We start from the raw sequence: 15,377 nt of genomic DNA on the forward strand, positions 1-15,377 counted from the left end.
TAACAAGTGAAAACAATCAATTAACTGAGTTAATTGTTGAAATCTTGTCCTTGCATTATTAAATTAAAAATTTTTAAAAACCATCACAATTATAGTTTTTTGAAACTATTTTCTAGATTTTTTCCGTTTTCGAGAATCTTTCACAAGGCCACTAGTTGAAGCTACCTGCAAATTTGCATCTCTATATTTTTTATAGTTTTAGAGAAAATGGACACCAAAATTGTGTCCTTATTTGCGCACAAACGAGTAAATAGTGTTGTTTATGATAAAATGTTTCAAACATAAGTTGTTTATTTTTTTTTATATGTTTATTTTAAAGAACATTTTTTTACTTTTAATCTTTTGTTCTATCTCTAACGGTTTTATAAGATGGACCAAGACTGAATTAACCTATGTTGCTCATTTAACTCAAACTCACTTTTTACGTTCTGAGCAAGCTATACAAATTTCAGCTTGACATCATCTCTTAGTTTTTGAGTTATCGTTCTGACAGACAGACGGACAACGAGAAATGGACTAATTAGGTGATGATATCACTTCTGTATAGAACAGCCAAAAAAAATACTTTACCGGATTAAAAAAAAAGGAAAATTTTGCTGTTATCAACAAAAATGAATCGGTTCGCTATTGACCGTTGTTCAGGCACGTCTCCCAAACATGAAAACTCAAGAAAATTGTCGACAAATGCGAACTTGATGCCACTCCTGGTTATCTTGGAATATTTTTCCAAGTACCTATTACAAATATTAACATTATAATAATAATTATAAAAATGAATATTTCATGAATTATTATAAATAATTTATTGCATTTAATCAGTAATGGATCTAATTAAGTATTTCTTTCACGAAAATATAGAAAAAAAATATTTACATACAAGTTTTAAAAATGATCACGGAACAATTTAACTGTACAATCCATTTTTATTTTAATGAAACAATAGACTTTTTTGGAGAAGAAACAACAATTGGTCGTTATTTTCTTTTTGTGTCTTGTTAATTTACAACAATTTACAAAAAAAAAAATATTTATTAGCTATTTTTAGAGTTTAACAATAAAAATGTATTGAACTGAATTTTAATTCTATACAGAAATTCAAATATATAAAGACACCAAATGCAGTTCAGTAAACTTAAGTTTTTTTTCTTGTTAGTTTTAACATAAATTTGGTTTTTTAACTAAATAAATTGTTTAGTAAAATTAAATATTTATTTTACACAAAAAAATGTATGAAGAAGTGTTAACGAAATATTCAATAAAACGGTTTCTAACCAGCAGTACCTTGTTTCATACTTAATATAAAAATAGTTCAATAGATAATGTTAATTAGGAATAGGATATTCCACTATTTTTGAAAAAGTACTTCAAAATGTTGATTTTGCTAATAAAAAGCCACCAAAAATTTATTTCGGAAAAATACACACGCTTTCTTGCCAAAAACTTAAATTAAATTTTAAACCTTTTTTAAACGTTCAAAAACGCGGGCATCCAATTTGATGACCAAATATGGGTATCACTTTATGAAAAAACACAAATAAGTTTGACAGATATATTCATAGACATCTGATTATAATAAATATAAATACTTATTATCTATGTATACATTATACTCAGCTGTCTAGACTGAATTAACTTATGGTCTATGACTCATACCGCTATGACATCACAGCAGGGCTTACCCGCGTTTTAGGTCAATCACGTGACATTTAAATATTTTAAAAGAAAAATATGCTTTAATGACTCGAAATCAGAATATTTAAGTATATTTTTACATAAATTTTAACTTTTTTCAAATTTCGTGATTTATTTTTGACTAACGATAATAACCTATTATCTTATTTATCAATATGAAGCATACATATTTCGAGGCTGAATTTGCAACATAAAATAGCTGGCGAGTGTATGTAATAGAAGTGAAAATGTTCTTGACTTAAAGAGCGAAATCCCGATAGCCAAATGATTTGACCTTCAAAAACAAAGCAGATATGAGGAAAACACCATTTTTTCAGAGCATCACGAAATTCCCTGGGTAACAAAGGAAAACAATTTGACTGAGTTAAATGTTGAAATATCCTGTATAGAAAGTGTTGAATGTCAGTCCTTGCATTATTAAATTAAAAATTGTTTGAAAACCAACACGATTATAGTTTTTCCAAATTGTTTTCTAGATTTTTTCTGTTTTTCGAGAATCTTTCACAAGACCATTAGTTGAAGCTATCTGCAAATTTTCAACTTCCAATCTTTTATAATTTTGGAGAAAATGGACACTGAGTTTTTTTCCTAATATGCGACCTTACGGATAAACAATGATGATTACGAAACAATTTTTTAGGCAGAAGTTGTTTATTTTTTTATAAGGGATATTTTTTACATTAAACTTTTGCTCTATCTTTAACGGTTTACAAGATGGGTCCTACGAATCCAAGACCTTGACCTAGTGTGCTTATTTAAGAACTTAGCCTCACTTTTTACGTCCTGAGCATGCTATAAAAATTTCAACTTGATATCTCTTTTCGTTTTTGAGTTATCATGTTGAAAGGCAGACGGGCAGACGAAAGGGTAACCAGGAATGGATTTTATGAACACATACACCAAAATTTTGTTCGTAGCATCAATATTTTTTAAACTTTAAACAAATAAAACTGTGATGTCCTTAAAAATAGATTTTATCTTTCGCCAAACTTAACCTTAACTTTCTCCTTTTTATTATAGCCTTAGCAAATAGTTTAGCTATGTGACAACTCTTTATCTAATCTTTTAGATTCTTTAAATGATTTGAATTTACTAACGATATTTATTTTTATTTTACAGAAACGCTGTTACAAATGGACCGACAGCAACTTCAAAAATTTGTACAGTATTTGATCTCAGAACACCATACGGAGGTGTTACCCACTGCACAGAAGTTAGCTGATGAAATTCTACAACAGCGATCTGAGATAAATCAAATACCTGGTGCACCAGATCCAACAGCTGGCGCCAGTGCTGATGATGAGCATACATGGCATCTTGATGAAGAACAAGTATGCGAACAAGTCAAATCCTACCTCTCACAAGGCAGCTATTATCATGCCAACAAACAACTTAATTCATTATTTTCAAAGGTTAGTTTACGCAAATTTTCGGGAAATTTTATAATTATTAATATATGTTCATTTTTGTGTTTATTCGGATTTTGAAACCAAAAAGTTTCAAACAAAAGGTGCAAAGCACATGTAGACCGTGGGGCAAAAAGAGTACTTTTCAAAGCACGCACCTTTCATTTTACAAAGCACCTTTTCTGTCCCAAGGATTAATAGACAATCGTAAAAATATTCGTTACAAAAAATTAGGAATGCAAAATTTGCTTACTAATTTATTTAAGATTCTCTCGGATTAAATACCTAATATAAGGATCGCGAAGTTGTGACAGCTGATGTATACAAAATTATTATTAGAATTTATTTCAACAAGAAACCAAAATGAGTGTCGCAACTATATATTTCTGTCTTTGAAATGAGATGGCTTTATAAAATAAGTTTTATGCCTTCAGCTTAAACTGAAGATAGATTTTCCAAAACAGGCAAAAATAAAATTCGATCTCACGAACGGGCAAGAGATATAGATATAGTATGAGTTGGGAGGATGCCAAACTCCTGGAGTCAATAATTGTACCCGAGAAAGTAATGTAAAATAAGTGAAAATAAAAATTGACTGAGTTAATTGTTTAAATACTCTATATAGACAATGTTGAATATCAGTGTTTGTATTATTTTTATAAATAAAAAAATATAAAGATTCCTGTAGGATAAAATGGGAGCCATTTATGTATGAACTTTTTTAAACATTTAAACTTTTGTTCTATCTCTTACGATTTAAAAAATGGGTCTTATGGGCACAAGGCTCACTTGACCTATGTTGTTCTGAATTTTTCTTTATGTTCTGATTAATATCTCTTTTCGTTTTTGAGTTATCGTGATAACAGATGGACAAACAGAAATGGACTAAGTGATTTTATTAAATGACCTTTACCAAAATTTCGTTTGCAATATCAATATTTCTAAGCGTTACAAACTTGGGACTAAATATAATATACCTTGATATATTTCACATATAGGGTATAAAAACTAGGGTGTTCTTTTTGACTCATTTGTTTTCATTTTTTGTTTAATAGGATTAAACGAATTTAGTTTTAATCTTAATCTAATCCATTTTGCATGCCAAAATTCTTATCAAAAAACTAAAATTTTTCAAATAACCTGTGAAATGACACATGAAAATGAATTTTCTGCCTTTAATAATCTCCCTTACGCCTTTGTCAACATTTCAACATTGAATTACCATAAAAAAATCTTACCCAATATAATTTTAATAAATACTGTTTGCACAAATAAAATGTGTTAGCTTTTAACAGTTATGCTCAGTCATTATTATTTGGATTGATTCCATGCTAAAATTTGTTTCCCTTGTGTCTAATTAGTTCTGTTGTTTTTGCCCGACATGCCTGTTTTGTCTGTCCGTATTCCTTATTGCAAATATCAAGAAGTAGTAAGTAATTTGTATTCCTATAAATATCATCGCTAATCTCAAAATTTCGATAAAATATAAACTCTAGAGTAAGCATTAATTAAAAATTATTCAAAAACAGTTCTCTACCATTTTGGAAACGTAAATATAAAATTCCCTTTTAAATGCAAAATAATAATAAATTTTTCCATTTTCTTTCTATAATCAAAATAGGTACGTGAAATGTTGAGAGCGCAGGATTCAAATGGAGCACGTATGTTAACTTTAATTACGGAACAGTTCCTGTCAGACCCCAGACTACAAATGTGGAAAAGTCAGGGTACACCAATGACTGATAAATGTCGACAATTATGGGATCAACTTGGAACATTATGGGTGTGTATTGTTCTAAATCCACAATGTACACAAGCTGAAAAACAACATTGGAAAAATTTATTAGAAAAATGGACAACAATTGATGTATGTCCACAAGAAGATCCTGATTTTCGACCGCAAATGCATTCATTACGAGATTCTGTAAGTATTCATATATTTCTAGATCAATTTAAATTATATCGTTTTAAAATGTCATTCTTATTAAAATTTTGATAATAATTACTATATTTTTTCTTTCAGTATCATAATCGTGATCAACGTGACCGCGAACGGGATCGTGATAGAGCACGCGAACGTGAAAGAGAGCGTGAAAGACAGCATGAACGTGATCGTAGATCATCTGATTCATCGGATAGTTCAGATGATGAAAGTCCCGAAAATAATTATAATCCAAGGAATGCAAAACGTATGCGAATGTCAAATCATTCACAACAAAATCGAGCGGGTACATCGACAATGCCACGGACTATATTTCATAGGTAAAAAATTTTTTTTTTTAAATTTTGAAACACTTTGTTAATTTCTTTTTTTTTTTCTAAAGGGCATTAGATGCAGTCAGTGTGTCGTGGGACAATCTACATTTAAAACAAATACTTTCTAGTGATACATATTGTTCTCATGTGCCAGATAGTTCTAGTTCTGGAAGTTTTAATGGTTTAGGACAACCACTTTGGGAAGGTATGTACCATACAGTTTTTTTTCAGTTCTTTTAGGTTTTCGCATTCATAATGAAAGCGAATTTCAGTTATCTCCTCTTCATTACAAAAACTGTGACATGACAAGATGCATATCCCGCTGACAGTGGCTTTTAGTAGGACACCCGAGTTGTTCGGTAAATTTTCATGGTCTTGACTCTTATGTTTTATCCGAGAATGGTTGGACTCCATTCTTATATTAACAGATCTATGAAGATGAATTATTTTGCTACTATGACTAAACTAGATTTATAATTTTGTTAATTAAGAATTTGGAACGTTTGCAGAACCTTTACCATTATGTGCCGCACGAGTTGATTCATTAAGGTCACATGGTCATCAAGAAGCTGCACTGCGTCTTGCTGTTGCCGTTGTACGAACAATGAAACAACAACAATTAAATGCACAACGTAAATGGCATGATAGCCAACTTGCACAACTTGCAGCGGCTAGTACAAGTAAATCGTCAATGTCTACGCCAACGCAGTGCACATCACGATGTACAGGTAAAAACATTATTCATACAAACTTGTTTTTTTTTCCAACATAACAAAAACTAACAAGTTTTTTTTATAATTTAAGATAGTATTTTTTTTTATGAGAAATGCATTTTTTTTAATAAAGGCTCTGGTGCCTGTTCATCATCATCGTCAAGTTCCTCTTCTTCAACGCCATCAACTTCAGCAGGTTCATCGTCTGTACCACCAGTTACGGATGGTTGGGTTGGACATCCATTAGATCCAATTGGATGTTTGTTTGATACGCTTGCTGAAGCATCAATTGTACCTGATGATCAAATTCCAAGAACTGTTTCATATTTTGGTAAGGATTTACTTCCTATAATTTTTTATAAACTAATAAAAATTTAATTTATTAATTTGTATTTTATTTCCAGATCCTGTAGGATTAGACGAAACGCATAGTAATTTTCTACCAAGATATCAACATGTCTCAGTAGTAGGATCAAGGGATCGTTCCGAAACATATCTAACATTAGCTTTTGAAGTTGCTCTTATAGGATTAGGACAACAAAGAATAATGCCTGTGGGTTTATATGCTCAGGTTTGTAATTCTATATTTTTTAAATCAGTTCAGTAATTTGTAAAAAAATGTTAATATTGTATTTTTATATTTTTGTAGGAAAAAGCATGTAAGCAAGAAGATCGACTGATAGCAAAATTACAAGAAATGGAATTAGATAATTGTTTAGTTGCTGTATTAAGACGGCAAGCAATTGTTTTATTAGAAGGTGGTCCAAGTAGTGGTTTAGGTACTGGAATTCATCCAGAAAGTATACCAATGCATACATTTGCACGGTTTCTATTCTTAGCATTATTGAATTATTATCCAGATTTAGCGTATGAAGTCGGTTTACGTGCAATGAGGTAAGATTAAAAACAAAAATTGTGTCTATTCACACGCTAGTGCAATAGTGAATGTTATATGAAACAAATTCGTCAGTTGTTTCGTAATTCGAAAAACAAAAAAATATAGTTTGATTGCATTAATAGAAAGTATCTTGCTAGTGTGTGGTTAGATTTAACCGATTAAAAAGATTTCTTTTGCCGTAACTTCGGAATATTGACAACATTTTGTTTTTGTTCTAGATTACCTATATTAGAAGAACACGACGATGTTGATGATGCATTAGGTCGTAATTCATCATCGTCACATATATTAAGTCGATATCCACGATGGTTTACATTAGGTCATATAGAAACCCAACAATGTGCTCTTTCCAGTACAATGTTGAGTGCGGCGAAAGGTGATGTTATTCGATTACGTACAGTATTGGAATCATCACAAAAACATATACATAGTTCATCACATTTATTTAAACTTGCCCAAGATGCATTTCGTTTTGCTACACCAGAAAATGGACCCCGGCATCCAACCTTATTAAGTGTCGCTTTTGAGCTAGGATTACAGGTAAATATATTGTTTTGATTTTTCATAAATTCAAAAATCGTCTATTTTATACAAAGAATAATTTAAACTCCGTTTTTATATTTAGCATATAAAAAATAAGCCCCATTTTGGTAGGTACCATGTGGTAGCTAGTGTATTTTTCATGAAATTCATCATCTCGTTTTAGTACAAATATGTTATTTTTTTACTCTCGATCGGTAAAAACTAGGATTAAGAGATATTAGACGCTACTCATTTTTTCTTACAATTTACACACACAAATTTTTTATCTTCTTCGAAAATATCAACTTATATTTTTGGTTCTTTTTCTAGGTAATGCGAATGACCTTATCATCATTAAATTGGCGTCGACGTGAAATGGTGCGATGGTTAGTAACATGCGCAACAGAGGTGGGTGTTGAAGCACTTGTCTCGATCATGCAAAACTGGTATCAATTATTTACACCTACGGAAGCAACGGGTCCAGTTGCAACAACAATAATGTCACATAGTACAATAATGCGATTAAATTTATCATTTGCTCAGCAAGAAGAATTATCTGGATGCGCAAGAACATTAGCATTACAATGTGCCACTAAGGATCCACCAAATTGTGCCTTGAATGCGTTAACATTATGTGAGAATGAGGCGCTAGCATTTGAAACAGCCTATCAAATTGTTATTGATGCTGCCTCTCATATTATGACATCATCACAATTATTTACAATTGCACGGTATATGGAACATAGAGGTTATCCCACACGTGCTTATAAATTAGCCATGTTGGCAATGAAAAATGTACATTTGGCATATAATCAGGTAAGAATTAATCCTAGTTTTTTAAAGAAATCAAGCCATACTTCACGAATCACTAAGTTTTTCATTCTCGAATTATACCTATTTTTGAAAAGAATCCCAATAGTTCCATTTGCGAACTGAAAGTTGTTCCTCAAAAAAGATATCTTAAAAAAAGGACAATCTTAGATGGAGGGAGGAACGTGGTACTACAAGACGGATATGGTCTAAGTACAATCGTAGGCATTCCGAAAATGCTTTATCACTTCCAAAGGCCTCAAGTAGCAAAATTGTTGCGGCTTCTACAGGACACTGACTAGGTGGTAGACACGCTGAATGCCTGGACCTGACAGTGTATCGTGATTATTGTAGGAACAGTCACAGTAAGGAGGAGGAGGAAACGATGTCTCATCTTCTCTGTCACTGCCCAGTTCTTGCCACGAGGGGGTGACTCACTTGAGCCAGCCTTTTCGTTGAATTCCGTTGACGTCAAAGCATAAAATTTATTTAAAATAACTTAATAATTAATTTAATTTTTTAACTTTAATTACAAATATTTAACAATTCTGTTAAATATTATTTATCTCGAGAATAACACAATTTTTGTTTTGTTTTTTAGGATACACATCCAGCAATCAATGATATTCATTGGGCATGTGCACTTAGTCATTCATTGGGTAAACATGAATTAACGAATATGATACCGTTACTTGTGAAGAACGTTCAATGTGCAACGGTATTATCAGATATATTGCGTCGTTGTTCGATGACAGCTCCAGGTATGTCATGTCCACATCCACCACCAGGCGCAGCACCACTTGAAACTGGTAGTAAACATCATGGACCGCCACATCGGCGTACTGGGTGTACTGGTAGCATTAAACCATTATCATATGATCGACCTCCACTTCGACAATTATTAGAGGCAGCCATCGCTGCTTACATCAACACAACACATTCACGTTTAACACATATATCGCCACGGCATTACGGTGATTTTATAGACTTTTTGAGTAAAGCTAGGGACACATTTATAATGGCACATGATGGACATGCGCAATTTACACAATTAGTGGAAAATATGAAAGTGGCATATAAAGGGAAAAAGAAATTAATGTTTTTAGTTAAAGAACGATTTGGCTGATGTAATAATAATTATCGGTTCGATAAACGTGGTGTACATTCCCAATTGCGTCTTTGGAAGTGCTTATAAATAAAAAGAAAAAAACATAACAATAGTGCTCTTTTTATTATTATTTTTTATATATGGACAATTTTTTTAGAATTTTTTTCGTTTTGTTTTATGACATCATTTTAATCTAGCGGTTAGCTATTATTGTTTAAATCGGATTGGATTTAAGTTATTATAACATTTTATAGAGCATATTGGCGTAAAATTGAAAGTATTAATTTTGAAGAAACAAATTTGGGAGGAAATTCTATATAATCAAGGTTGAAAAAAATTTTATCAGTTTTTCTTCCCTAATTTTTAAAGTAATTCTAAATAAATGCTATATTGATTGTGTGACACATATTTACTAATAATTATATTAGTAAGCAAATAACTATCTAAAATAATCAGGTAATCAAAATTTTTTGAATATAAGTTAAACCCCGCGTCATTGTGGCGACCAAATAGAACATAGCCGTTTGGGGCTGATCTAAAAGCTAGATTAATTGATGTAATTCAGTATTTTTTAATTTGTTTTTATAAAAGAAAGAGCACACATGTTTTTTTTTTCGAATATGTATTTAAATGATCTCATTCTATGGAGGGAGATAGAAATTAATTTAGAAATTATAATAAACAAAATAGGATAATTTTATACCGCCCATATATATTTATCAATTTATTTTTTTTTGTCGCTTAAATTCGTTTTTTATTTCAAAACCAAAGATTGTTATTTGTATAGTCTTAAATGTGAATTATTGTAAATATTAATTATAATATAAAAAACTACAAAAAAGAAAATTAAAAAAAAATATTGAACTGATAAATGATAAGAAGTGCAGATACATTTTTTGGAATGTGTATGTGTGTATAAAAATTAATTAAATAATTATTAATAAATTAATATAAAAAGAAAAAACTCCAGCTTTTTTGTATTCATCATAATATAAAAAAAATATCTCTATGAGGTTTAATAAGTAAACACAATGTTGGCGAATGATTGTCACACCATATGCAGGTATATGTTTCCTGTTTATATTTATAATAAAAAAAAATATAAATAAAAAATTATAAAAAAATACAGTATAAGTACAAAATAATATTATTAAAAAAATAAATAAAATGCTGTGGTTGATAATTCTCATTGGTCATTTTTCAATGTAGCTATACAAAATAATTATTTAGAATATTTTACAGAAGTTTGTTTTCATCATTCGTGAAGGGAAAATTCCAAATTGAAAAATATTTCCCATATAAACATCTCTCTACTAGTTCTAGTAAAAAAATATTGCACAACACACATATTTTACAGTGTATCATAATAAAGACTAGACACGGAGGTGCTAGAAATATAACATTTCATCTTATTTCCCAGTTAAATAGACCTTTTTCACATTTTTTTTCTTTTTTTTTAAATGAAAGTAAATGTCTTGATAAATGGGCTAATTTTTTCCTCTTTTTTTTTTGGAGCCATATGACCGAGAAAACTGATTTGTTGTTGTTTTAAATGCTGGTCTCGGTAAAATAACTCAAGTATAGTTAAATAGTTAACTTTCTAAGATAATAATATTTGTATTTTTTCATATTATAAACTTGGGTATATTTTATTCAAATATATTCATTTTATTTCTTATTCAGAAAATTCAAGTAAATTGACAGAATAAGTAGTCAGAACGTTCGTCCATTTTAACGCTCATCGGTTTAAATTCTCATTTCAAATAAATAGAATTCTTCTTTAAGATTTAAATAGACTTATTGTTTTATATCAAATTAAAAAACAATTTTGTATTTCCATCACCTTCTTGCCTAGCCTTGATTATTTTAGATATTCGTTTGATTAAAGGTATTTTTATTGTATTAATAAGCAAAAATACTATCAATTTACATTTTTCAGAATAGACCGGTTTAAATTGACAAATTTAAAAGCTTTTTCTAGAATCAGATAAAAATTATATTGATAGCCTTGAAAATACTTTTTCATGTATTTATATTTTGGCAATACTGACCGCTGAGCGACACGATTATAACATCCATCTATCTGACCCTTAAAAATCGGTGTCTAAATTACTTTCAAATAAAATAAAAGTTCGAACAAAATTACGTAAATTCGTTCTTTAATTTCAAAATCACAAATAAAGAATTTAAACTTTCTCTATTCTAAATAATTATTTTGAAAACAAACAAAAAAAGAATTCCACAAATTCTACCTCTGCCATATATTGAACCGAGCTGAACAAAAAAAAAAAAAAAAAATTAACTAATCTTCGACTGATTTTTTGATAATTTTTGTTTAAGATTGTCATTTTTTTGTGTATAATACAAAATGTTTTGTTTCTGGGTTTATTTTCTTTTTTTATGTTAAAATGATTTATTTTTTATTAAAATAAATTTTGTTTTGTTTCCATCAAAATATTTCATCCATATTGGAAAATTTAGTACAATTTATGAATTTCAGAAAGTTATTCAAAACCTTCAATGCTTAAAAAATATTTTAATTTTGTTTTTAAGTTTGTTCCTGTTGATTAAGACCTACTTAAAGAGATGAAAAATAAAGTTTATATGCGTACCATTTCAACATCATTATAAATTAAGAGCTTTCTTATTAAATAAAACAGTTTTAATAAATATTTATTTAGTTTTCATAATTTTTAATTTTTCTATAAACTGATTAAATTATAAATTATTTGCCAATCTTTAGAAGACGATGGATATTGAAATATTATTGCTTTTTCTTGAAGGATATCTCAATTTTGTAAATTTATTACGTCAATAGCGTCAATTGTGATTACACAAAATGTAATTTTTTATTGAAAATTGGATATTTAACATGTTATCTATGGAAAATTCCGTATGAAACGCACTTTTTTCATTATCAAATGTAATAACAAATACTATAGAATATATTTAATAACAAAAACTCACATTTTGGTTGATCAACTGACATAGACTTTTAAAAAAATCGAGCATTGACGTATAACTCGATATGAATAGTTGAAAAAAACTTCGAATAACTACTTTGATCTTAAATTTCTGAATAATTGTCTTTAGAAAATTACATTAATGACTTCGGAAAACGGTTGGGGTCGTATATTCTGAAGGTACAATAATAAAAGAAATACTGGTCGAGCGCTCACGAAATATATTAGTGTTACAGATCAAAACTGGAATAGCTCAGAACGAGCGTTAAGTATCATTTTCTAATAATCTCTAAATCGACCACGAGCAGTGGCGGACTAACCATTAGGCGGAGTAGGCAATTGCCTAGGGGCTCCGTCCGCATTAGCTAAGAGCTGCGGGGAAAGGTCAAAAGAGAAAAAGACAAATTTGTAGGAGAGGGGCGTCACAAGGAGGACAAAGTGATTTAAGAAAACTAACAAAATAGGGAAGAAAGGAAAATTTTTATGAGATGAGCCCCACACGAGAGGAACGGTCCAAGTTGATTTACGAAGACTAAAAAAAAAATAAAGCCTTCTGATTTTCACATTGCCTAGGGACCTCGCATAATTGCCTTATCTATGAGCCTCGATATATGGGTCACGAGCGTTCGAAAACAGTATCAGTATTCAATCGTTACATAAACATATCGTCTATTTTTTGTTCTGAAATAATTCGGTAATTGTAAATGGATACCATTTGGTTAATTAATGACTTTGGCAAGATTTAAGTAAACCATTTGTTGCCATCTTGTATTTAGTTCGTTAAAAAAATGCGAAAACTAATTTTAAGTATTGAAATAAAATAAAATTTGTTTCATTTTTGTTTTATGTTAAGACTGTTCAGACGATAAATTTGATAATCAGAAAATATATAATCAATGAACATATTGCATATAAACTGTTATCAAATAGGTTCTACATACCCCCACCTTTCATTATTTAAATTATAAATTAGTAGCCAGTATTTAAAAAATAATTAAAAAAACAATAAACAAATAGCTACAATACGTTTATTAGTAACGCATAGCTCTTAGAGCTATGTCCAGACTGTTTTGATTTTATGATTTTTTTGCTAAACAAGTTTTGTCTGTGATTTTTCATTTTCCATTTCGATTTGTTTTTTTTTTCTTTTCATTATTTTTTCTATTTTGTACATAATGTTTATTTAAAAAAAAAAACTGTTAATTTTATTAAAACCTCTTTTCCACATTTTTTTTGTTTTATTTCAAATAAGAGAAAAAATTATTATTAAAATTGTAAAAAAATGCAATTATTCAATAAAAAATTATATTTTAAGATATATAGATTTTAAAAAAAATAATTAAGGACAAATTTAAGATGAAATATGATTTTCTGTAATAAAAATATAAAAATATTGTTCCATGATTTTTACATATGTAAGTATTTTTTGAAAATTTGCATTTTTTTATATGCAAAACAATATTAAGCCTTATAAAAAAATAAAACTTTAATAAATAAATGAATATTATTTTCGTTTACAATAAATGGCAACTTATTTCAACTGGTTACACAACTGGCTGTTTATATTTTTAGTTTTTGCCCGTAAAATAAATATAAAAAAAAAACTGTTAATATTTTTGTAAATATTTGATAGTTTCCAAAATTTCATTTTTCAATAAGCCAATATTTATAAATATATAATTATATTATATTATTATGTGCCAAATACGTAAATGCCAAACATGTGCATTGAAAATAATTATTAATCGCCTCAAAATAAAATAATAAGACAATATTTCAAAGTGCTGTTTCTTTTGTAAATGGAATGATATTCAGAATATTTAAAAAACAAAATAAAAACATTAGATATTCTAAAATTTAATTTTAAATTGAATATCTTTTTGTTGATCCAAAATTTTGTATTGAATGTCTAAAAAATTTTACCATTTAGTTTCAATGTTAAATATGTTTAAATTTTGATTAACAGAATGATGCCGTACTTAAGGAAGTTTGTCAAATTTTATTAATTTTTGTTTATTAACAAGGAAATAAGAATTCATAATTTGAATAATTCGTTTTATAATTGTAATAAATTAAAATGCTAAATTCAAAGACACTTCCTGTCCCTTAATTATTGTAGCAGGGAAATGTGATCGAAAGACTAATAATATGTGATCAAATTGTCATCATTTTCTTGTCATCACCGTACGTAAAACGCAACTCAGATATTCGAACTGGATATTCGAAAATTATTTAGAAATTAATTCTGCATTTTTATTTAAACAATTAAAAATAATTACATCGAGAAAAAATGTTTTTTAAATTATTTTTCATTAAGTTTTGAAATCGTAATACAAAAGCTACTAAAATTATTTCACTTCGTAAAGACCTTATGACAGCTACAATTAAGACTACAACATTGCCATATTTTGAATTTCTTTTTAAGATACTCGAAAAAATTGACGAATTCGAAAGTGACTTTGAATTTTGTAAATATTAAGTAAAATATGTCTTATTTTATTGTTTAACATTGTACAAATGAAAAATTTTTTTTAGACGAAACACATTCAATAAAACTTTTGGAAATATCAAATTATGTGACAAATTGTTAATTTCAAAGAGAAAATAAAATATGATCGTTTTTTCATGTTCACAAAATATTTTCAAAAATAAAAAAACAAAAAAAAATTGATACATATAAAAAAAAAATATCGTTAAATTAAAAAATTAAAAAAAAAATGTATAATAATCGAATAAAAAAAAATATCTCTATAAATTTAGCTATAATTAATGTAAATAATTTATCTATAATGAAACTATTTAATATTGTAATATTAATTTAATGAAAATTATCTAGGATACTTCCATTTCGAAAAATCATGTTTTCCATCGCTTATTTTTTATATGCACTATCATTTTTTTTAAAAATATGTGTGTTAATATTAATGAAAATTAATTTTTCTATTCGCAAAATTTATTGTTTTTTTTTTTTTTAAACAATTTTTGGTAATTTTTTGTTTTATTATTCGA

At 28.5% G+C, this 15,377-nt stretch overlaps 1 protein-coding gene across 3 annotated transcripts in view; it reads left to right on the forward strand.

Annotated features, from left to right (window-relative positions):
- The window catches only part of LOC123298257 (zinc finger SWIM domain-containing protein 4-like), a 210,858-nt gene extending 201,359 nt beyond the window's left edge, over positions 1-9,499 (forward strand). For 2 of the 3 annotated variants that reach the window (XM_044880213.1, XM_044880212.1), the window contains 11 exons: positions 2,812-3,104; positions 4,720-5,022; positions 5,122-5,360; positions 5,423-5,559; positions 5,846-6,082; positions 6,201-6,398; positions 6,472-6,638; positions 6,717-6,961; positions 7,184-7,505; positions 7,818-8,303; positions 8,899-9,499. In XM_044880213.1, coding sequence (XP_044736148.1) covers positions 2,812-3,104; positions 4,720-5,022; positions 5,122-5,360; positions 5,423-5,559; positions 5,846-6,082; positions 6,201-6,398; positions 6,472-6,638; positions 6,717-6,961; positions 7,184-7,505; positions 7,818-8,303; positions 8,899-9,423 — 3,152 coding nt within the window. In that variant the 3' untranslated portion in view covers positions 9,424-9,499. The remainder of the gene's footprint in view (positions 1-2,811; positions 3,105-4,719; positions 5,023-5,121; positions 5,361-5,422; positions 5,560-5,845; positions 6,083-6,200; positions 6,399-6,471; positions 6,639-6,716; positions 6,962-7,183; positions 7,506-7,817; positions 8,304-8,898) is intronic. The other variant, XM_044880214.1, reaches the window with a different exon arrangement.
- Positions 9,500-15,377: the final 5,878 nt, after the last annotated feature.

The sequence above is a fragment of the Chrysoperla carnea genome, chromosome 4 (assembly GCF_905475395.1).
Source record: "Chrysoperla carnea chromosome 4, inChrCarn1.1, whole genome shotgun sequence".
NCBI classification, from domain to species: Eukaryota; Metazoa; Arthropoda; class Insecta; order Neuroptera; family Chrysopidae; genus Chrysoperla; species Chrysoperla carnea.